The following is a 23,535-nucleotide window of genomic DNA, read 5'->3' as shown; positions in this document are numbered from 1 at the left end:
AGAGTGTTCCATAAAGTATATTAATCTTACTGCTTGTATGTTCTTGAACAGTATCTTATGGTTACAGAAACTTGCTGATGGACCAAATTTACCTAGTCACAGCAAAAATATGCAACCTAGATAAAGTATGAGTGGAACCAGAAATACTGCTTGGACTGCTTAAGAGTAGCTCTGTCTTATCTGTAGGGTAAAGCTGTACTGGTGATTGGGTTTGCACATTATTTTGATTTATTTAAAACAGGAAAATGCAGTCACATACCACAAAACATTGCACCACATTTAGAGATGCTATTTAATGGTTATAGTAACTCCGTAACATAACTCACTCAAAAATTCCATGGGCTTTATCCTGCCTTACTTTCTATAAATAATTTTTCAAGTATTGTGCTTCCTCCTTTATTAAAGGTGAAGTCTTAGAAGTGGCTTTGTAAGCTCCCTCTTAAAGCTCATTTTCTATGGGCACCTACACATTCAGTAAAGCAATATTCCGTAGTAAGCACTTACCGTTCAGTTGTAAAAGAATTTATCTTTTTTCGGTCTACTCTTTTGATCAGACAAAGCCAGACTTTGCTTGTTTGGCTCTTCAAAGAATGGATTTGGATTTCGGGACAGTGATCTAGATATCTGCATGACGTTGGAAGGCCATGAAAATGCAGAGGTAAGAGTTTTGAAATGGATAAAATTTACTATTTTAAATTTAAGAATGCTTTAAGGTTTTTTGATTCAGCTAAGATTTCTGTGCATGGAAAAGGTAGGATTTTGCTAGTAGCACATCGGCTTGTTGCACTCTGCACAATTGAAGCAAGATATAGCCTATTTTACTTTTAATGCCCTGTAGGCAGACGTTTAGTGTAGATGTTCACATAGAGAATAAGAGTTACCAGTTTACGTAAATTCATGTGCTGGCTTATTGCTTCTTTTTGTACATAGACTTTTCCTCTATGAAATATATGTTTGATAGTAAATGTGCTTGTTGGGATAGGATCCATGTTTTAACATCTGAAACTGTGATATTTGTTTTTCCTAGAAATTGAACTGTAAAGAAATAATAGAAGGTTTGGCAAAAGTTCTTAAGAAGCATCCAGGTAGGTGTTTTAAAGTATGATTTGTTTTGTATTTACATTTACTATATATGTAGTTAATGGAAATGTTTTATGTACTAAAGTGTTGCTTCCCCAGGTTTGAGAAACATCTTGCCTATAACAACAGCCAAAGTGCCTATAGTAAAATTTGAACACAGACGAAGTGGCTTAGAAGGAGATATCAGTTTATACAATACACTGGTAAGCATCTGTGTTTGGTTTTGTGTTCAAAGAAAGCTTTTTAATTCATTGTAACTCACTCAAATAATTATTTGAGGGAATAACTTTGAAACCAGAATTAAAATGCTTTTGTGTGTTTGGGATTTTTTTCTACATTATTTATATTCAGTGGCCCATGCCCACAGCCCAACCCAAGTAGCTATATAACCTGATGGCAGAGCAGCGTCATGGCACACAAAGCATTTTTGTGAATGCTCTTGAAAAGCTGTTAATGCCACATTCACCATGGCCTTTCTGCCATCATGAATAGTACATCTCATCCCAGCTTACATCTAGCACAATGGAATTGCATGATTTCTTATGTAATGGGCTCACATTCACCTCTGAAGAAGATGCAATTTGTGGAATTTGTTCCAATGTGAGTCATCTTATGGACTTACTTCTTTGCTGGTGTTTTCCAAGGTTCTTACTGTTGTTACTGCATTAATACTGTCCTGATTACACTTTTCAGTTATGTTTGTGCAGGAAATGTTGCATGCATTTAACGGAATATTGTTGTGATTTTTTGCTCTCCAGTTGCATTATGCATCTTCTGTGCTTGAACTGCAGACTATACTATAATTAGCCATAAATTACATTGAAACATCTGTTTGATATTTTTTTTCCTCTTTTCCCAGGCGCAGCATAACACAAGAATGCTGGCTACATATGCAGCTATTGATCCTAGAGTGCAATATCTGGGCTATACAATGAAAGTTTTTGCAAAGGTAATATAAAAAGAAGGTACTTACTTGTATAATACAGTGTTTTCTGATACAGCCACTCACTGAGTTTACCTTTTGCTAATAGCAACTGGAAAGAAGACAGTAGAATGCTATTAATATGAAGTGCACTTTCTTAAGCTGACTATGCTCCATCTGATTGTGTGTGTCAGAATCAAGTTCTTTAGTCCTGGTATCTTCTGCTATCTGTTGAAAGGTTTCTGTCTAAGAGGAAGCTGATGAAAGGCAAACTTTGATTTTTTTTTTCAGTTTCAAACCAGCTACAATGCAAAAAAACCCCTAAACAACTACACAAAACTGGAAAAAATGGTAACTATAAGATGTAGGGGCATGTGGCTGTGCATGGGCTTCCCAAGTTTCCACATCTAGGACCAGCCCAGAGATTACTGCAGCTTTCTTGTGGCCTACTTGCCTTGTTTTACTTACCATGAAAGTCAGGAGTAGGTGTGGGTTGAATGAATGCCTAAGTCTCTACTTGATGTGCCTAGGATGTACACTTGATGATGTGCCTAGGATATACACTTGACTCTAAGAGTTAGGAAATACCAAACACCAAATTTCCTGCATCTTTTTTTCTTATGATATTCTAACAAAGTGTTATACTGTACAGCCTTTGATAATTGAAACATGGTGTTTCTTTTTATTCAAGCTGCACTAGTAAATACACTCCCCAAACACATCCAAAGAAAGCGTAGTGAAACAGGGGCAAATAAAAAATGAGTTACAGAGAATTTATCATGCTACCAGATGTTAATGTAACAAAATACATCAAGATGAATAAAATAACTTTGTTCCAGAATGGAATTGACATGTTCATTATATTGTCACCAAGACTAGTAATGATTTTTTTTTTGTGTGTGGTCGCAGTAGTGCAGAATATTGCCATGTCTCGTCTGTGTCCAGATTAAAAATGCCTTCTGTTGATAATAATGAATCTTACTTTTTTTTGTAGTATTGCATACTAGTGTATACATTCTAAAAATCTTACTGTAAAGACCAACTTTCCAAGTTGTGGGACATACACTCTTGAATGTGTATGTGTGGAGGTGACTTCATAGCTATACAAATACTCTGTGTTTAAGCAAAATGCTTCCTTCTCTGTTTGCATTGGCAGAAAAACCAGGAACAGCTGTCACTGCTGCTGCTAATGTGAAAGTAATTTGTGAATCCCTGTTTTTTCCAGACCTAGGCGTTTAAAAATGTGTTGTTTGTTATGACACATGCTCGAAGCAAAGGGTAGCTTAGAAGCAGGTGCTGTAGAAAGGTTATACTGTAATAAGGTTTTCAAGCATAGTAAGATAATTCACTGATGTTTGTTTTACACTGTGTTGTGCGGGCTGAACCATGATTTAATTAGGTATGTGTATGTATGCTAGCAAAATGCCAGGTATTGCCTAAGTTGCCAGTACGACATGGAAATACTTGCCTATTAATTAATTATTAAAAAGGGGAAACCAAAACAACAATAGAAACAACTCTAGTAACATGAGTTTAGGAGAATTAAACTTTACAGTATTGAAACCTGCATATCAGATGTGGAGGTTTGTTGCGATTTCTGTTTTGGGGGTTTTGATTTTTTTTTTTTCTTTTCAATTTGGCGCATTATAAACTAAAAAAAAATATTTTGGCTATGAGAAGCTTTTCTGCTTTTATGTTAGTCAAATTATGCTGTGGATTTGCCAGATGGCACTTGTCTCTAAGGACATTTATTTTTCAGGCTTCGTAAAACAATTTTTAGTTATGAGATGAATGTATTTTCTATTACTGGTGGGGTTTCTGTTTGCTCTCTGGTGTAGTTGTTAGTCTTGAATAATAAAATGTAAATTCAGTATTTTGTTTAAAATGTATTTTTTTCAGCGCTGCGATATTGGTGATGCATCCCGTGGTAGTCTGTCTTCGTATGCCTATATTCTTATGGTTTTGTACTTTCTACAGCAGAGAAATCCACCAGTTATTCCAGTTCTTCAGGAGGTAGGTTTTCAGAAGAAGAGGCTATGAAAATAGATGCACTGTTTCTTCAAGCCAAATATGAGAAGTCTGGGCTTTTAGGATCAGGGGGATGAATGAGACATGGGACCCTTCTGCATTAGAAGGTTCCTAACTCCTGCTTGGTTTTAGTGGGTAAAACTTAGCAAGAAAATTACAAAAAAAAGGGGAATCTGTTGGACCTAAGTTCTGCTGTTACATTTACTTTGGGATTTTGGTCTTATGATGATATTTATATGCTGAACAGGATATAAAAAATTGGCAGGTGGTATGGAGAGAAGGGAATTGTAATTATGAGTCTGCACCAGATGCTCTTGAGATGCGAGTCCAGCTCTTCCATCAGTTATTGTCAGAAGCATTATTTATTGCTCAACACCTTATCTGTAAGAGGAAAAGTTTATTTTATGATTTGATGAGGGGGGAAAAAAGATAACTAATGCTTTGGTACAACTTTAAAGATACTATTTTACATGTGCCAGGAAACCTTATTAAGAAAATAACGTTCTGTACCTCCATTGCATGGGTGGGGAGAATATAATTAGTCCGCTATCTACCTCTTCCTGGATACACTCTGGAACTCCCAAGCACTTCTGAAAATTACCCCTTTCTGACTTTCTTGTTGTCTGTGTGCAAGAGGAAAATTGGCTTAAGCACTGCAGTTGAGACTCAGACTTTCTTGCTGAATCTTTAGTAGTGGTCGGAGCTTGTTATTTTATTGGTACCCTGAGAGTGCATTTAAGTAACAGTGGAATTTCCCCTTGGCTTTGCTAAAGTCAAAATGTAATAGGAGTCATATAAATTCTCCTTAGAGATTTTGTGGGCAAGAGGGATGTCGGAATTTTGATGAGGTAATTCAGTCATGTTTTCTTAGTTACAAGGAACAAGTAAAAATAAAATATCCAAATAATTTGAGAGAGGTATAGCAATAATGCAAAAAGACTTTCAGACTTTTTACCGATGGGAAATTCTGCCTATATAAGAAGCAGTTGTTAAAATTAAAAGATTTATATTTTTGTATTATTTCTTACCAACAAAACTGCAGGTCTTTTATGGTGACTTTGAATTGGAGTGGTAACTGTGTCCCTCTCTCTTTCGGCAGATATTTGATGGAAAACAGATTCCACAAAGAATGGTGGATGGATGGAATGCCTTTTTCTTTGATGACATGGAAGAATTGGTAATATTCTAATTTCAGAAGAGTCACTTAAAACTTAAAGCTTGTTTTTATGGGAAAGCAATACATTTCTAACAGTGTAATATATAAAAGAGTAGTTAAACTTCTGTATCCATATTATTATAACTTCCCAAATGAGTCCTGTTTTGCTTTTTCTTGGTTTATTTAAAATAATTCTAAATAACATAAAACAGGAGGAATACTTTTTACTCTTAATAAACAGTCCAGGATTGAGGTAGTGTTAACTGTAGTGGTTTAACCTTACTTTAACCAGGTGAAACTGTTCATGGTAGACAAACTCATAATTAGAGAGGTAGTTCAGGAGGAGGAGTACTTCAGTAACTGTAACTGAATACATTGTGTCTTCAATTGCATGCAGAAGAAGCGCCTGCCTTCTCTTGGAAAGAACACTGAATCACTTGGAGAACTCTGGCTAGGGTTGTTGCGGTTCTACACTGAAGAATTTGACTTCAAAGAATATGTGATCAGCATCCGGCAGAAGAAACTGTTAACTACATTTGAGAAACAGTGGACATCCAAATGTATTGCCATAGAAGGTACTTATCTGCTGAATTTTGTTCCATTAATGAGGGAGTGATCTGTCCTCCCTGTTGCGCAGGATCTTTATGTGAGGAAACTATCATCAAAGTTTAAAAAAACACTGTTTGCAAGTCCTACAGCTTACAAATAAGATCAGACTCCTAACTTTTAGTATACGTCAGTCAATTGCTCTTACTTTCTTATGGTTAGTCACATATTTTTGAAACACTCAGCATTGCTTTGCTGTCATCTGCTCTGTGAGTGCATTTAAAATGGAATTCTCTGTGTTAAAATAAAAATTTTTTGTTGCAGCATATTTTTTCCAACTCGGATTTGTTTTTCTCCCTTCTTTACACAGATCCTTTTGACTTGAATCATAATCTCGGTGCTGGAGTCTCTAGGAAAAGTAAGCTATTAATGTCTACTAATGATTAATGTTCACTAGTTTCTAAAGTGTTGCACCTTTTCTGTTGTTTTACAATAACTTTGTCTTTCTTCAATAGTGACCAATTTCATAATGAAGGCATTTATCAATGGGAGAAAATTATTTGGTACCCCATTCTACCCAACTGTTGGAAGAGAAGCTGTAAGTTTTCATAGTTTGTAGTATGTTTTTTGCTTTTCTTTGTCCACTGAATTGATGCATCCAAAGCAAATCTCTTGTGTGTATTTATCAATTTGGTATGCACAATATATGTAATTATACATCATCTGCATAAAATGTACAGGTTAGTATTGGGCTCCTGCAATAAAAAAATTCACAGGAGTAGTTGGATGGGTGATGGGTATTTTTGGCAGGTTTGGAGAAAGTAAGCTTATTTTGGTTTTGGTTTTGGTTTTTGTTTTTTATAAAACTTTTCATTGTGTGACATTAAGTGTTGCAGAAAACTGCAAAATCGGCTATAAAACCCAGGAACAGCTTTAGGAACTTTACTAGCTATTCATGTAGCTAAAGAAAACAGACTCATGAGATGTTACATTCTACTTATTTTTCCAGTTCGTGGGGAAAGTAAGGATTGCTGCTTAAGGAAGGAAAAGGACGATGATCAACTTTTTTTTTTTTTAATCAGTTGACCTTCAAAATTTGCATAGTGAGTCAGGGTCAGGAATGTATTCATGCAACATCATATTAGAGAAAGTACTCCTCCGTGCTACAGGGTCCAGTCATCGATGTGTAATAGAGAACTGTTTTTTTTATATGAGCAAATAAATCAGCTGGAATTAGTATTTTTAATATCTACTTAGAAAGGTGTTTTCTGAGACGGTTTAGAAGACTATTCTCCCAATGGCTTTCAACAGCGTTTGTGTTTCTAAGGGATTTTGAAAATCTTCGGAAAGCTTTTATTTCCCCTCATCCTTCCCTATCTTCTCTTTTCCGTTTGCTTACTTTATCTGTGTTTTTTTCTGAGTTTGTATTAAATGTTCTTTGATGCAGTGACTCTGTTCTGTTTTGTGCTGTGCTTAGTAAAATAGAATCTGGTTTTATTGGGGCTTTTGAGTACGACTGTGATACAAATAATAATGAATTACAGTGTGGATGTGGTTATCTGTAACTGACAAATATGTGAGCGTATGTAATAAGTATTTTTTAATTGTTTGCATACATGTTCAACACAAGGCTATAGTGCTTCTGGAAAGCATGTACTGTGTATTTGTATATGCGGTTGTTTGTGGTGTTTTGCCTCATATCAGATTTTCACTGAGCATTTTACATAAGGGTAAAAGGCAAGTCAGAAGGCAGCCTTAGCATGCAAATGAGCTGTCTCTTACATGAAGGAAATAATGCCAATAGTATTACATAGCATTTTATTTCTCCCAAGTGCCCAACAAAGAAGGAGTTCTCGCTCTCCTTCCTAAGCCAGTACCCTGTATTGCATTGCATTAGTGGTACAGAGAGGAAACTGGAGCAAAAAGGTTCAGTAAATTACCTGTCTACAGTAGGATTTTGTTCCCGAGCTGTGGTTAGGATGTTTCTAATTGTACCTCTATTTCAATCTTTCAGGCAAGATAGTACTTTCACAATGTTTATGTTGCTCGGAGGCTGTAAACTGTGGCCTTTGTGCTGACATACATCAGAACTGCAGCTGTCCTTAGCAAATTCCAGGGGAGGGGAGTGATATAGGTCAGTGTGCAGATGCTTCATCTGTTTCCCACCTGAGCTTTGTTCTGTCTAGGGGGCTATAATCGTTTCATTTGGGAAGGGACATAAGGCTGCTTCGGAAAGCATACAAGCAGTGACTCAGATACCAAAATAGATCATATGCAAAAAATTGCCCTCTGAAGAGCCTTTGGGGAAGCGGAAAGTAGGCAGCAGGCTGGAGCCTGGATAAGCTGTTGTGCAAATTCAGCCTCTGGCCCTAAAACTAATTACTCCTTTTTAGCCCAAACTGCTCCACATCTCTGAAAAAGCTGCCATTATTTAGGGGAAGAAAAGGACTAGGTATAATCTAAGAAGTAGTAAAATTTAGGGAACAATAGGAGATTAAAGCTGTCCATTTTGCTTTCATTTCTCAGTCTTGCAAGTGAATGTTTTATATATTGTATGTCTGATGTGTTTTGATAGGAATACTTTTTTGACTCAAAAGTGCTGACAGATGGGGAATTGGCACCCAATGACAGATGTTGTCGTGTCTGTGGAAAAATTGGTCACTACATGAAAGACTGTCCAAAGAGGAGGAGGTAAGTAATATACAAAGCTAACGTAAAATCGTTGAGATTAAATCAGGAGGTAGATTTGGATAGTTCAAATTTTAATGGAAATGAAGAATATGCTGAACATGCAGAGAAAATCAGAGTTTCATATCTGAGAATTGTTCTATAGATCTGATAATGTACCTCTGCAAGGCAGGTAAAAGTTAATTTATTGAAATCTAGGAGTATTTAAAATGTACATAGTTAAGGTGCATTTCTGTAACATCATACTAGTGTCAGTCACTTAGTGATCTTGCACTTGTACATTAGTTGCACTCATGAGTTTTGGATCCAGCACTCCTGCAAAAGGAGTCCCTAGTACATGCAGGTCAATGTGTCCAAAGAGAGTTTAGCAGGAATTGACAGAGAATGTGCACTCCTCGCATTTTTATGTCTTTGGATTTTTAATGACCCATTCAGTGTAGGTTGTCTGACTCCTCCTAAAACCTGTTGAAGTCCTTAGAATGCAGAAAAGTCTGGGCTTCTTCATTTACTCCCTATGTTCAGTTGTGTGCTCCTTAATTCTTCAAAAGATACTTGGTCTCTTCCTGCTACAAACTCCTTACTTACAGCCTTTTGTTCAGTCAGCAGGGTTCAAGATACAGAAAACTGGAGTGGAACCCTGAGGTCACAGACTGACTATTTCTTTCAGCTGCTCCCTTAACATACTTCTCACAAGCAGTAGCACATTGAATTTCCTACATCTGCCTCAGGAAAAGTTGTGATCTGCTCTTCACACAAACTGCTACTACAGCATAGCCACACAGAATCTCTCTCAAATTGTATACACAGCTCACAAAATAGTATTAATATTTAACAATCCTACACATATCATGTAGAAAAAGACCTTTATTTCTTGTCTTGGTTCCTGATCACTAGTTCTTCTCCTGTTTGTTGTATTAGTACTAAGTGTTTGAAAGAGCCTCAGTGCTTTCTTTTACATCTTGTCTAGGCTCGGGATGCTAATATACTCTTACAGAGAAATATGCCGTCTCCAATCAGGGGGAGGTTATGTCTACAAGATACAGCCAACTTGCGTTGTGTATATTCTGACTCAGTTGCATAGATCTGGGATTGTTGCATAGAACTACTCCCAAACTAACTGACAAGCTAAGCCTACTTAACTGCAGGTATAGTTCTGCACTCATACAGTCAGATAGCTTCTGGACAATTTTGGGGAGCTTCTAAGTTTGTTAAGTTTATACAGATTCTGCAAGTGTTTTTCTGGGATTCCTAAGATACTTGTATTCTGGTACAGCTGTTGGTTATGTAACCATTTCCTTTGAACATACCAATATAACAACTCTACAGAGATTTTTTTTTTTCCTGTGGTTTTGTGATGTTGCTAATAAAAATTATTATTCAGATTGAAGAAAAAGGAGAATGAGAAAGATGATGAAAAAGAAGTGAAAGAAGACGATAGAGAAACAAGAGAGAAAAGGTGTTTCATCTGTGGGGATGTGGGTCATGTTAGAAGAGATTGTCCTGAATTCAAACAAACCCGTCAGAGAAATAATAGCGTGCCAGGTAAGTTAGTTTGTGGTGTTAGTATAATTTGAAAGTTCTGAGATCCCTTCTCTCTATACAGACCTGGTAATTATCTTAAAAAATTTCTGCAACTAATTATTTCAGTCATTGCAAGTACAGCTTTTAGTCTTAGTGTTGCTCTTCAAGGGGATTAATGCCTCCTGAAGTACAGTCTTTGCATGGGTGGTAAAAATGTACTCAGCAGTAAGTACAGTCTACTTCAGGGTATTGCATTATTTTTCTTCCACTCACAATGGGTGCATTTAGGGGTAGTAATAATAGTAATAATTGAATGCATTTCCTCTTCCAAATGTTTCTCAAATGTTAGCTAACCCTCCATCATCTGTGAGAGGTAAGTAAATGTATTGTCACTGAAAATCAGTGGTTTAAAGTAACACTTCCAAAAGCATACAGATGCATTAGGAAGCTAGATCCAGCTTTCAAATTACTGTTAGTAATTAGAGACAAGTCTAATTGCAAACCCATTCAAATTAGGCCCTTAGGTGCCTGCGGTACTTGACAAAGTAGAGAAAGCAATCATAAATGAACTTCAGAGAGAACCTTGCTGCTTTTCTGTATTCTGTATCCCTTACTCACTCTCTTTTTTTTTTTCTTTGCCCAAAAGTTCTGCTGTTGCTATTGCTATTTAAAATCCCACTGCTTACAGGAATAGCATGGAAACCTGTATAAAGTAGCGCTCCCGCCTGATAGCAAAGTGAGCATTGTTCATGCTAGAATTTGTATTACTCAGAATTAGATTTTGGGTTTAGCTGCTATACCTATTAATGTTGGCTGTTGCCAGTAGAGGGAAAACTTTCCACTTAGAGGAGAGGTTAAAGTGATTTACCTACTCTGTGTCACATGAGAGTTAAGGCCTTGCTGACTCCCAGTTCTCTGCTCATTATTCTGTCATTTGTAACCTTGTGTTTTTTATTAACATTTTTGTTCCTTGATCAGGCACCCAGTTGGTCCGAAGCATGGTAAATTCACAGCTAGTGGCTGTGAGTCAGCAGCAAGTGGAACGACCCTTGCGCACTAGACAGTCATCAGAATGTGTAAGTTCCAATTAGCTATAGTATTGAAGTAAGCGAGCTGTAGCAAACCAGCAATCCTGGGCCATGCTAGGAACAGGTTCGCACATTTTTTTCTCAACAGATTCTAGACTTTACAATGACAACATTGCACTCTGCCAGTTAATGAAACTTTGATTTATAACGTAGTGTCTCTTGGAGAGCGTTTGTGGTCTTTCAATACGGAAGCTACATAGTCAAATTTCTTATAAGATAGCTGCAATTCTGAAATGCCAGCTTCATTATCTTTGAGATTTAAGCTAGGATGCCTTCTGAAGTCTTGTGCTTAGTTTTCCTGGCAATGTTCTGGAGTTACTAAGGGAAGTAAAGCATAGCTCATCGTTAACATGCTGGAGACTTAGGTTTGTGACTATCATGATTCTCTGTGGTTTAAGGGACTGTCATGAACAGGCAGGGAACACAGATGAATCATACTTCAATTCAGATGTGATACACAGGGCAAAAGTCTGCCAGAGCACACTAGAAGCACAAACAGAACTATGGGGAATTTTTTGGTAGTTTTCTCTTAGAATTTGTTCAAGTCTTATAGAACTAGGTAAAATATGTTTAGCCTGCTTCTAAGTGGAGATGGATAGCAGAGGGTATTTGAGCAAATACAGCTGTTGGCATTTAATGTTTTTGGAGTACAGAACATAGCAGAAATTCATCAATTTTAAGCTGTTAGTCTGAGAAACATGTGCCTGCTAATGAAGCTGGCAAGTAAGCAAACATAGGAATCAGGGCTGCTGATCACTAATGCTCTTTGTTCTGTTTACTACTTTACGTATAGAGACTGATTTTCTAACTGATCAGTAAGCATTTATTGGAATGTTTGCTCCAGTAACAGAGACCTCGTAACATCATTTTTACTATAATAATATGGTGTTAAGGAGGGACTGATACAGCCCTAATCTAAGTGAAGGGCTGAACTGCCACCATGTTATCACATGACACAGAAGTATCATTTTAGGAGCCTTGTATTTCTGCTTGGGAAATTGGAGCTGGACATGTGGGTGCAAACACACTCAGGCACATTGTGCACACGGGACCTACTGCATGTGCACATTCTTGTGTCATCTGGATATCATGGACTCTGTGTGTGTGTTGCATAGTTGTCATTTGGCCAGGATTTCTTGGTGAATATGTGCTGTCCAGGGATTGTTTGAGGAGAATGGGAAGGGGGAATGTTACTCGAGCAAGAGGGAGAGAAACAGGAAAGCAAGAATTTGGAAGCAGACCAAGAGGCTGGAGTTTAACATTTCTCCTCTCCTCCTGCTGACATGTCCAATGCATGCTTGTGGTGGTTTAATGTTTGCAGGAAGGCTGTAGTCAGTGCATGTGCTCTATTTTTATAACATTTAAACTGTTAGACTAGTCGTCGTCTTTCAAATCCCAGGTTTTACCTTCTCTTCCTGGTTTGATAGAAAGGCACAGGAGGCACTCATACAGGAACAGTTGGAATAGCAACAGGGAGAAATCCCAGCTTCTGGGCTTCAGCTTTTGCCCAGGCAAAGACACACATGCTACTATAAGGAACGCTCTGAAAGGCTGGCATGGGGAAGTCCTGCAGACCTCTGGTTATTGAAGAAAAGTGACTGCCAATTTAAGCGGACAGGCGAGCAGTCATGGATAGTGGAAAGCTGCAGAGACCTTTAACTTCAGATGTTTGACAGCAGCTGTGTACTTGGAGCTTAGCTGTCTGCTATAGTCTATGGAGGGAGACAAGCAACTCCAGGGGTAGATTGAGATCTGAGATTCAGGTAATCATCTCTGGCTTAGGTAGCTATCTGTCATTCTAATTTCTCCTTGGAGGCACCTATCTTATGCTATCACCATCTTGTCTCAGTGCTTAAAACCAGATTAGGTTAATCCAGACATTGATAATAAATTTTGGCAGATAAACTGGGGAATGCTTTTCCCAGCCACTCCAGTTCTTGAAGTGCTTCTCTACTTAGTTGCAATACCAAACAGATGAATTAGGCTCATGCCTGTATCTGTTGCTGGTGAAAGGGAAAGCTTTGTAAGAGCTCTGCAGAGGCAGTAATAATTGCTATTTCGGTGCCTTTAGCCGTGGCCTAACATCAGGATATAGAGGTTGAAACTGGGTTTTTGGAGTTTCAATTTCTTGTTTAACAGATTAAGGAAAAATTAAAGAAATATTAGGAGCTTACTTTGGAATTACTTAAAAAAGTGTCTATAGTAATAAGAACCACTCTTTTTAGAATAAGGTAATTAGTTAATGAGATTCTGGGCTGTAAATAAGAAGGGTGGGGAAGACACTGATTAAAAATCAGAAACAGATGTGTGAGGAGTAGAATAAAGAGCTTGGGGCTAACTTTTGCTCTGAATGATTTTCTGATGGTGGAATGTGCCACATTAACAGATCAAATTATCTGATGGTGAAAATCAGTGTCAGTCAAATTGCACTTATTTAAACCAGCAGGAACTTGGGTGCAGTATTTGGGGTGTTGCTGGGGAGTGCTTTGCCTTTTTTATGAATAGTGTAATGCAGTGGGTGCTTATTAAAGAAAAACACCATTAAATAGCTAGTGAACTAATCAGAAATACATACTTTTTTTTCCCCTCCAGTCTGATTCGCATCAGTCATCTTACTCTCCACAACCTCAACAATTTACACAGAATTCCTCTCAGCCAGCCTCCATTAACCAGACTCAGCCACAACCAATATCCCAGTCTAAGCACGTTCCGCAACCACAGCAGGGTGCACAGCCACCCCATCAGGTCCAGCTGCCTTTGTTTAACTTTCCCCAATCTCCCCCAGGTCAGTATTCCACCTTGCATAACCTGGGACTACTTCAGATGCACCATCACCACCAAATTCAGCTTCCCAACACTTCTTGGCCTATTCATGGGCCTGTTATTCACTCTGCACCGGGTAACCCTCCTCATTCTACAAATGTTCCATTTTCAATGAGATCTGGCAGCAGCAGCACCACAAATAACCAGAGCAGTGTAAGCTTGAATGATCCCAGTATCATCTTTGCACAGCCTGCTGCCAGGCCCATGGGAATCCCCAGCACTTCTCATGAGGGACACTGGCACAATCCTGTGACTCCAAATTCACTGGTGAACAATGGCACTGTGGGGAATTCAGGTAACTCTTCTCTGTTGTATCAAACCTCTCGCACTTTGTGTACAAGTGTTAAGTGTTACAGAAACAGCTAACTCTTTCAACTTGGTTTATATTAAAAATATGATGCTTAAGAAACTAAGTCATTACCTTCACTGTCTTAACATTTTCATAGGAAAAAAATTAGGCAGGTTGGATCATTGTAACTTTTAGGCATTGGTCCTATCTGCCATTAACAGCTGTGCAACACATGAGAAATCATGCATTCAACTGAGCAATGTAATAATTGTTTGAGTCTAAAGCACATTTCTGTGAATATGCTTACAAATACGGATTCCATTTATGTTGAAATGTAGTTTATTAGATAAATGCTGAGACTGCAACTACAAACTTGGAGACTGGCAGAATTGTGGTTGTGCAAGTTGAATATTGCCTCCTTGCATTTAGTGCAATATAACATGATCTTATGTGTTCTTTTTTCCTATAGTTTATCCTGCCACATTTAACTTCCATAATCTCAATGTCATTTCCTGAAAATACTTCATACAGATTTTCCCTGCGACAAGTGGGCAACAGCCTTTTGCCTCATATCAAAGCCAAGTACATTTGAATGTTTGAGGCTGAGAAAAACAGTATGTGGGAATTAAAGCCCATGTAGTTTTCTGTGCAACATAAACCGTGGCAGCCCCTAAATTTTAACTGTGATCTTTAGATCATGATAATGGTCTTTTGATTTATTCTGAGTGTGTAACTCCTCCTATGTTTAAAAAAATACATCCATCATACAATGTACTGATGCAGTTGTTCATCATGAGGTGGAAATTTTGAATCTCCTGCACAGCCTTTCTCTGCACTAATAAGGTGATTGACAGCAACAGTAGGTTTTCAGCTGAGTCAACAGTGTTGGATGAGGTATAATTCACCAGTGAGTTTCAGATATTTGTTGAGATGCTGGAGATGCATGTTGTTCTATTCAGAGCTTTGTGGGCAATGTATCTTAGAGGATACAGAAACTGCTACTAGTGTGCCTTCAGTGTGCTTTGTCCCTACCTCTCCATTGCTGATCTTAATTCTCTGTCCAGGCTCATCTGTCCCCTCCTTCATGTCCACCCCAGCTCTGACCTTTTTCTCAAGCAGCTCCTTCCAATCCAAGTCTTCTTACCCAGGTAGCTGCCTTCTTTCAGACAAGCTCCCCAAATCCTAGTTTCTGCTCTATGCTCCCTTAACGAGTCCCATTTCTCATCATGTAGTCAGTCAGACCCTGTCTTCGGTCTTTTTCCTTTTGCTCTGTCTCAGTTTGTTTGCTTCCACTCTGATTATGCCTGCACAGGTTTCCCAGTTTTCTTGTCAGTCACAGTATTTCTTTTCCCTTCCCTCAACTTCCATCTATTTCAGTCTCATCACACTTCTTTTCCTAGTTCCCAGTCCTAGTATTCTTCCTCTTTGTATTTTAATCAGTTTTGTTTCCTTTTTGGCTTAGATGCCATTAAGGTGGGGTCACTGGGTAGGCAGACAGTAGAGATGAGCTGTCTGCTCTCTTTTAAGCCAGCTTTCTTACTTGCTTGGGACAATTTGAGAACAGTAAGTTCATGGATACTTTGTCTTGGCTCACATAACCTTGACTTAGAAGGAGTGACTTCACACTCTTTTCAGTAGATGATTAATTAGGAGTGGGATCATTAGAAGTTTCAGACAGACAACTTTTTTTCATGCATACTCCAGAGCCATGCTTCATGGTTTATTTTATAAAAGTTACTGTTCTTTCTAAATGTGTAGCTTACTTTTATTTAATGAAAGTCTGTCTGCAAGGTTTTTTTTTATTGTGAGTGTGAAGGGGAACTGATATACTGAGAAGGATAGTAACTTAAATTTATTTATTTATTTTTAAATGTACATTGATCAAGTTTTTAAATTAGCAGGCATTGCTGTGTCTTATAAAATTGGGAGCTATGAACAAAAAGAGCAGGATTAGTAATACAGCATTTGACATCAACTGTTGTGTGTCCTGCCTCCTTGGATGCTTGATTTCTCATCCTTAATGCTGCAATAATACTGGATTTGTAAATGGAATAGCTTACAATTTGTGTACTTATTTCAAAAGTTTTTATTTTTCTCTCTAAAAATCAATTTTAAGTTGGTCCGATGAGCTAGATACCAAGTTTCTTAAGCACAGAAGTATTAGTGGAATTCCAGTGTACATCTGAGAATTATTTCTTGCAATAGGATAATAGCTTTCATGTCACAGCTATGTGAATATTTGTGTGGGATCAGATATTAGTAACATTGTTCAGACCTTGTATTTTTCATCATGAGAATGACATAGGTATAGTGAAATTGCAGGTCTTGATATTAATACTGATTCATCCTCTGTCTTCCTCCCCAATAAATTCTATTATAGTGAATAATGAAGTAATTTAGGTGGTAATTTTTACTGATGTATATTTAAAAAAAAAAAAAAAGTAGCACATCAGACTAATCTCATTAAGTCCCTGCAAACTGTTATTTAAGATGTAAATTGTATTTGTGACTTACTGTTTAATTATTTCAACTTGCAATGTGCTTTTCCCTTTCAATTGAAAAATAGATCAGGGTTTCCAAGGACAGTTTGGTAAAATGAACCCTCCTTCTGTCCCTTGGGACCATGGGACCCCTACCCATTTTCCTCTCCTCCGAGGAGCGTGGCCTTACAATATGCCTCAGAACTACATGCAGCAGGGAAATGCCAGCTATCCACCGAACAAACCTTTCTACCCTCAAGGTACTAGAACTAGTATATGAATCAACAGCTCATGCAACATGTCTCTTTACTGTCGCAAAGGCTTTAAAAGCCAAGGAATCATGTTTCACTTGCTAGGCTCCCTGGAACCATAATGAATCCAAGAGTCAAATCAACGCTTCGGCTTCCTGTATGGATGGATGAAAATCTTTGTGGGAGGGAAGGGGTTAAATCAACTTCTGAAATCTGAGCCAATTTGCAGTCTGTTGCACTTCTAGCCTCTTTCTCCTTCACTGCTGCTGGCTGTCTCACTGTAGAGCCACCTCTGCTTCAACAGAGGTTAAGATGATTTGCCCATGAGTGTGTTAAGAATATGAAGAAATTTTTGTCCCAATTCATTTTATTTGGCTTTTGTACCTTGCCTTGTGGAATGACTTACATAGGTAAAAACTTGCAAGACCATGGAATAATTCAGGTTGGAAGGGGCCTCTGGAGCTTACCTAGTCCAACCCGTCTGCAGTCAAAGCAGCACTAACTTCAAAGTTAGATCAGGTTCAGTTATTCAGGGTACTTTGAAGGACTGACTTTATCTCAGCTCTTCCTGGTGGTAGTGAATGGTAAAGGTGTTCAGCATCTGGCAGGATTGGGAAAGGCTGTAGGAAAAAGACCTTTGGCTCCACTGAGAGAGAAACCATGCCCACATTTTACTTGGAGGCTTTGCAATTAACGTGTGGCTGGGTCACCTAGGATAAAATGAGAGATACTGGCACCAAATCTTTTTTTCAAGATCTAATGGTGGCTGTAGCAAGGTTTCCAAGTAAGACCCATATTTAAAAATCCTGAAATTATTTTTGTTAAATAACTAAAGTAATGCAACAAAATGATGTATAGATGATTCTGAGGGAATTTTGGACATAGGGTTAAAGTAATACTGCATTGTCCCATTAAATGGGTTAGTTGTAGAGATAGCATTTGTGTCAGTCTAGTAAATGGCTTTATTTCTGAGTAAGATTAATACATTGAATGTAGCCAAGCACTGTTAAATATATTTAATTTGCTGAAGTAATTGTAATCCATTTTCTTTTAGCTGGTCCACTGATGCAGAGTAACCAGCGGTTCTCGCTTCTGTCTCAAGGACACCCACACTTGAATCTGAATTACATTCAACAGAAAAAGTGAAATTTAATGGGATTGTGGGTGGGTGGGGGGAGGGGAGGAAAAAAATTCAGGTTCTGATTTAAAATCTTAATGCAACATGTTTAGATACAAGATTATTTAAGACTGTTTTTAAACTGTATCATTTGTACATAGATATGAACTATAGTTTTTACTAGTATCACAAAACTGAGTGATACAAATTTCATCTATTTTATTACCCTATTTTTAAGGGGAATTGTGTTTTGTTTTATCTTGATAAACTGTAAAGAGAGAGAATTTTTAAAATTAAGTTCTTTATTTTCTATTAGCTGTATTCATACTTTGGTTGCTTCAGACTTTATATATATTGTTCTAAAAAAATAAAATTAGAAGGGGATTTCATGTGTTTAAAAATTTGTCACTTCTATTCTTTACAGAACTATGTAGTGCCAAAAAACTTTTTAAAAGAAAAATAAAACTGAAAAAAAAGGATGTAAGACTTTTTCCTCGTCCCTATTTGTATGCATGCTTGCATTTAACTGTGATTAGGAAACCAGAATAATAAAAATGGCTTTAATTTAGTTATCTTAAAGAAGAGATGAAAGATGAGCAGCTTTAGCGAGTCATACAATCAGTATACCTGTTTTTCCCCATGCTGGTGTCATTGCATGTGCTGTTCACAGCCAATGTGTCTTTCTTGTAAAATACTGTTCATAAACTTTGCAAAAAAATATGAAAATACTCTAGAAAAATCAGGCTGTACTATGAAGTAATTTTAAAAAGGACTTTTCATAAATTTACTTGGCATACTACTTCTTGTGTTGTTAACACTCATTGGGCAATATGTGAAAATACTTAAGCCATAAATGCAGTGTTTGGGAGATAAACCTGTCAGTCCCTGCTCCTGAAGCAAGAGTATGAATAAAGGGATGATACACAAGGGGTTTAACACAACTGATTTCCATAATTAAATGTACTAAGATGAGAACTGTAACTGGAGTAAGAGCTTAATTATTCTTAATTTGAAAAACAGGGACTTGCTGAATGCTAACTTCATTCAGAGAAGGTAGAGCAGGGTATAACTGTGTCACGTTCTGTCCCCAGTCACAGATGGGCCACAAACTATGCTCGAAGTAGTGGTTTACTGTCTTTAAATATACTGAATAACTTCTTGCCTGAGAAGAATTAAGTGGTGCTTTGTACTACTTGAAGCTTCTAAACTATCTGATAGTAGCATCAGAAGCAGTGTATCATTAGCCTTAAGGATGATTCTTACAAAGGAACCAGTAACAGCTGTGTGGTGGAGAGTTGTTTTAAATTAGCTCTTGCTTTTAGTAAACACTGGATTATGACGGTCTTCCCTCCTTTCCTGTACTGGAGGTTTGAGATCGTTCAGGCTGGTAGTTCTTCAGTGTTTGTAACTCAAACATATTCTGACTTTGGCAACTGAATGCAGTGGCTGTTTGTCAAAACAACACCCTGATTTGAGAACGAAGCCAGCTTCAACTAGGGGACATCTAAACAAAGTATTATGAAAGAAACGGCAAGGAGCCTTTAAAGACAACCCCCCCCCCTTTTTTTATTGCTCTTCACTAGTTTTTACAGGCCTTGAGAAAAACAATTTAAAAACAATCCTCAAATCCTATCACAAGGATTAGTAAATAATTACATAAAAAGTTACCTTCGCTTTCTTTTAATTAAAAAAAAACAAACAAACAAGACTTGCACAAGAGAAGAAGGATTAAAGAAACGGACTGCTAAAGCAGCCAGTACATATCCAGCTGTCCCGTAAAGCAAATAGGACAGTATTACACTGCAGTTCAAGGTCCTTAAACTGTGTGCTGGATTTAGTTTGTTATTCATTCCCTCGCCGACTCTTCTTGTGACTTTTCTTAGATCTGAAACAGGAGAAAAAAAAAAAAAGCCATATGACACAGTACTAGTAATGGTTTTGAAAGACCAAGGTGATTCATAGCAGTAAGTGGTGTTTTCTATGGTCAAATACAGACAGTGTGACTTGACTACAACACTGAGGGAGGTACTGTATGAAATATTTGATCTCCAACATTGTAAGACTTTCAGTCCCCAAGACAAGTAAGAGCTCCTACAATACAGACACCTTTAAGAAACAGGCCAAGCCTTTACCTTTCAGGTGATTTGGAATGACTTCTGTGTCTGTGACTACGATGATGCCCTATGAGATAAAAAGTTAACAGTTACTTCTGTAGATCCTGGAATTCTTTTTTGTTTTGCTAATGCAATCTGCTTCTATTGACCAAGTGTCCTAGATAATGCCAGAACAACCCTAGCCTTAATTAGGCACTCAAATTAACCTCCTGGCAAATATCTGAAAAACATACTCAAGGCAATTTTGCATGTATTAAAGGAGTTCTCCGGCTGTGCCTTCATATAGCTAGCAGTTTTATGAGCCAGATTAAGCACCTATGCTACCTTCTTGATACCGTGACACAGATTTTTCTTGCAGTGGATGTTCTGCTGATAAAGACTTGCCAGAGTTAATCTGTAAATGACAAAAATACCTGGAGATTTAGATCTTGATCTGTGGCGCCTCTCCCTGGATCTGCTCCGGTGTCGTCTTGGGCTTTTGCTGCGATGCCTCTCCCGGCGTGGTGATGGACTGAGAGAAAGGAAGTTTTTAAGATAGCCATACTGAAAATACACACATTCTAAGATTAAATAATAGAATAAAAGACTTACCTCCTTCTCTTTGGAGAGCGGCTTCGCCTGTAATTGGGGGAGAAAAGAAAAAGTCGCTAAAAAATTACTAGCAGAACTAGCTGTTTAATTTCCCATATTCTCCAGCAACAGCACCAGGGCTTCCCTTGCACTCCCCCGTGTCCCCAGTTAATGTGTGTTTGACCTGCTGCACAAGAGGCAGTACATGCTTCTGGAGTGTCCCATACAGTGAGCAAGTGAGGGTAGCGATGAGTTTTTCATGGCTTATTATCAATAAGAACACTTTTTCCCTGCAGCCTCTAGCTTACATGAAAAGAAAGCACTTGATTCTCCTTCATATCTTCACTGTATTGTCAAATTTAGCTAAAGTTGGCTAGCAAGTTCAAAAGTTACTGAAGGACTAGAGAAACACGCAGACAGGTTGATTGTGGCTGTGCACTGCAACTCCTTACTTCAGAAAGTGGCTAAAGGAATTGGGAGGTGTAAGAGATTCTGGCTGAATTGTCATCTTCACTTCTATGCTTTGCTCCAGCCACCTGCAGTAAAACAGGTAAAAATACTGCTCAAGAAGAGCCATGTCACCTTCTTGGAGACCTGCTTCGGCTCCGCCTGTATCGCACAGCAGGAGATCTGCGAGGTTTATCAAGGTCTCTGTAGCCTCTTCTGCGGTGGTCAGGAGAGGGTGCTCGTTCCAGCTGGAAACAATGAGGGGGGCAGGAAGGTTGTGTAAGTCTTGTTTCATCAAGGTTTTTATCTATCAGTAAAGATTTCTGAACGATTAATACAAATGACAAAAGTCATGCACTCAAGGTTCCCCACCCTCAAGTATTTCATATTCAGAAGTGAGTGGTACTGCCTAAGTTTGCCAACTGGAAATTAAAATGGCCACTTCTCATACTGTTGATTCTTAAGTACAGCAGAATTGACTATGGTGGTCACCATAACTTTCATCATCACCTTTAGTTATCTCCATTATATATGTATGTAAAACAATTTATCTGAAATATGTTTAACACAGAACAGATCCAGATTTGTGAATTTTAGGAGACAGAAAAGCTTGGCAAACACAGAGCACTTGAGAACTGCTTCAGGGTCTAACAAGTTCTCGCAAGCAGCTTATATGAAAATATGTTAAGGGGGGAAATACGGGCAGCAAGCAAGCAGCTTCCTGGTGCCTCCCCTCAAATATTTCTCATAGGCCATACAGTGTTCTGCGGTGGTTCAGTACCAGCTTTAACTATCCCTTTCCAAAACAGTTCACCAACCTTTTCATCTTCCTCTTCCTCCTCCTCACTAGATTCTACATCATCCATGTCTTCTTCCAAAGCACTAACACGAGGCTCAAGTTGCTCAGCTTCTTCCAGAACATACCGTTTCTAGGAGAAATTACAACTTTTATTTTACATAACCCAAGTAAGAACAAACACTTAATGAGGCATCTCGTGTGCCAGATAGCTTTATGCAACAAGCTTTATTGAATCTGATGCAGTTAAGAATTCCATAACCATCTACTTTTCCAAACCTGTAATCGAGGTAGAATGATATCGCATACACGTTCCTCGTGGAGTAATTCATCAATAAATTCATCCACATGCATCAGTTCAAATTCTGGGGGGGGGAAAATAGCATTTAAAAGGTGAAGAAGATTAACACTAGTGGCTACAGTAAAGATGAAACACTTCAAACAATTTATGTCAAGTGGGCTGTACAAATAACAGTTCTAAAATCATTCTCAATGATGAGGAAAATCATTAGGCCTATTTTGCAAAAAGGAAATTGCTGCACAGCTAGGATTAGCAGATTCACAGTGCTTAAACCAGCACTCAAACGGTGTTTCTTTGGTATTTATGGAACTGCATTTCAGTGCCCAACAGAAAACACAAGTACTTGGGGAAAGCAAAATAAGCAAGGCAGTTCTCATTTATACAAGTCAGTGAGACCAGCAACAGACTATCCAAAGGACGAGTAAGTAAAAGTAAGGTTTCAAAAAGATGGTTATGTCACAATTTTTTAAGCGTATATTACTAAATAGGATATTTACTTTTATCTATCTTTTTTAACAAAAGATCATCCATGAGGTACTAAGAAATCACAGCTAAGTAAGAGTGCTTACCCCCATTTCTGTTCTGACTTTTTATTTTTCGATAGTCATTGTACAGTGGTTCAAGGTACTTGTAGCAGTCAATGGCAGTGCCTGTCAATCTCATGTACAACGCACCAAGCATTCGGACATACCTGAAAAGTAAACCATTTAATATATCTGAGCTTTTTGCATAGTTAGCAGTTTAGATAAAAGAGGAGTTTTTCCCGTAAGTTTCTGAGGAAAATCAGTACACTAAAATAAATAGAATACGCGACCATTTAGATTTTGTCCTTCAAGTACTCAAGTATATATATAAAAAAATACATATACTCAAGTATACATATATAATTTCTGTATGGGTGCATTATCACTCACAAAGATGAAAGAAATACTGAAGAAAAAGTAGATTAACACGGCTCCCTTAATGCACCTCGTTCTAAATACTTCAGGCAGACAGGTATTATCACAGAGAGCACATGCCCCAAAGGCAAGCCATTCCAACAGCCCAACTGACAAGGAGAGCAGTCTTGAAAGCAAGAGGAAGGACATGCTTTTTAACAAGATGAGTTTATTAAGGCCCACTAAAAGCTAAACCCTGCGCTGAGGTTTCCCTGCCTGTTTTGGACAGTTTCATTCAGTACCACAGCCAAAAGAGGGAAAAATCAAGCTACCAACTTACTTGAAGTCCTCGTTTTTTATGAACTCCACGATGATGTCCTTTTCGGGCTGGATCTGCAGCATCTTCAGCGTCAAGCACAAGAAGGGCGTAGGCTTAATGT

The 23,535-nt window shown here is 38.0% G+C and overlaps 2 protein-coding genes across 2 annotated transcripts in view; one reads left to right on the top strand and one right to left on the bottom strand.

Annotated features, from left to right (window-relative positions):
* ZCCHC11 (zinc finger, CCHC domain containing 11) overlaps positions 1-18,469 on the top strand; it is a 40,612-nt gene extending 22,143 nt beyond the window's left edge. The window contains exons 15-30 of the mRNA XM_009576577.1: positions 555-658; positions 1,028-1,085; positions 1,180-1,283; positions 1,940-2,029; positions 3,902-4,015; positions 5,130-5,207; positions 5,584-5,761; positions 6,103-6,150; positions 6,248-6,330; positions 8,308-8,419; positions 9,786-9,962; positions 10,920-11,017; positions 13,622-13,951; positions 14,000-14,147; positions 16,708-16,881; positions 17,927-18,469. Coding sequence (XP_009574872.1) covers positions 555-658; positions 1,028-1,085; positions 1,180-1,283; positions 1,940-2,029; positions 3,902-4,015; positions 5,130-5,207; positions 5,584-5,761; positions 6,103-6,150; positions 6,248-6,330; positions 8,308-8,419; positions 9,786-9,962; positions 10,920-11,017; positions 13,622-13,951; positions 14,000-14,147; positions 16,708-16,881; positions 17,927-18,018 — 1,988 coding nt within the window. The 3' untranslated portion in view covers positions 18,019-18,469. The remainder of the gene's footprint in view (positions 1-554; positions 659-1,027; positions 1,086-1,179; positions 1,284-1,939; positions 2,030-3,901; positions 4,016-5,129; positions 5,208-5,583; positions 5,762-6,102; positions 6,151-6,247; positions 6,331-8,307; positions 8,420-9,785; positions 9,963-10,919; positions 11,018-13,621; positions 13,952-13,999; positions 14,148-16,707; positions 16,882-17,926) is intronic.
* A 1,060-nt stretch (positions 18,470-19,529) lies between these two features.
* On the bottom strand, positions 19,530-23,527 carry PRPF38A (pre-mRNA processing factor 38A). Its single transcript, XM_009576576.1, has 9 exons — positions 23,436-23,527; positions 22,787-22,908; positions 22,196-22,281; positions 21,939-22,049; positions 21,256-21,368; positions 20,695-20,721; positions 20,517-20,614; positions 20,122-20,170; positions 19,530-19,874 (listed from the first exon to the last, which is right to left on the bottom strand). The coding sequence occupies exons 1-9, from the start codon at positions 23,495-23,497 to the stop codon at positions 19,832-19,834; spliced, it is 711 nt and encodes a 236-aa protein (XP_009574871.1). The 5' UTR covers positions 23,498-23,527; the 3' UTR covers positions 19,530-19,831.
* Between the last annotated feature and the right edge of the window lie 8 nt (positions 23,528-23,535).

Source organism: Fulmarus glacialis, unplaced genomic scaffold (genome assembly GCF_000690835.1).
Source record: "Fulmarus glacialis isolate BGI_N327 unplaced genomic scaffold, ASM69083v1 scaffold9874, whole genome shotgun sequence".
In the NCBI taxonomy this organism is placed as follows: domain Eukaryota; kingdom Metazoa; phylum Chordata; class Aves; order Procellariiformes; family Procellariidae; genus Fulmarus; species Fulmarus glacialis.
Note: the sequence above shows the minus strand (reverse complement) of the source record. Positions and strands in the feature narration are given on the sequence as shown.

Excerpts from the sequence above, each read along its gene's own strand:
- PRPF38A (XM_009576576.1), bottom strand. The coding sequence starts at position 23,497 with ATGCTGCAGATCCAGCCCGAAAAGGACATCATCGTGGAGTTCATAAAA. Across the intron at positions 22,909-23,435 it reads ATAAAAAACGAGGACTTCAA|GTATGTCCGAATGCTTGGTG; the intron begins GTAAGTTGGTAG and ends TTTACTTTTCAG. Across the intron at positions 20,615-20,694 it reads CGCTCTCCAAAGAGAAGGAG|TCCATCACCACGCCGGGAGA; the intron begins GTAAGTCTTTTA and ends CCTTTCTCTCAG.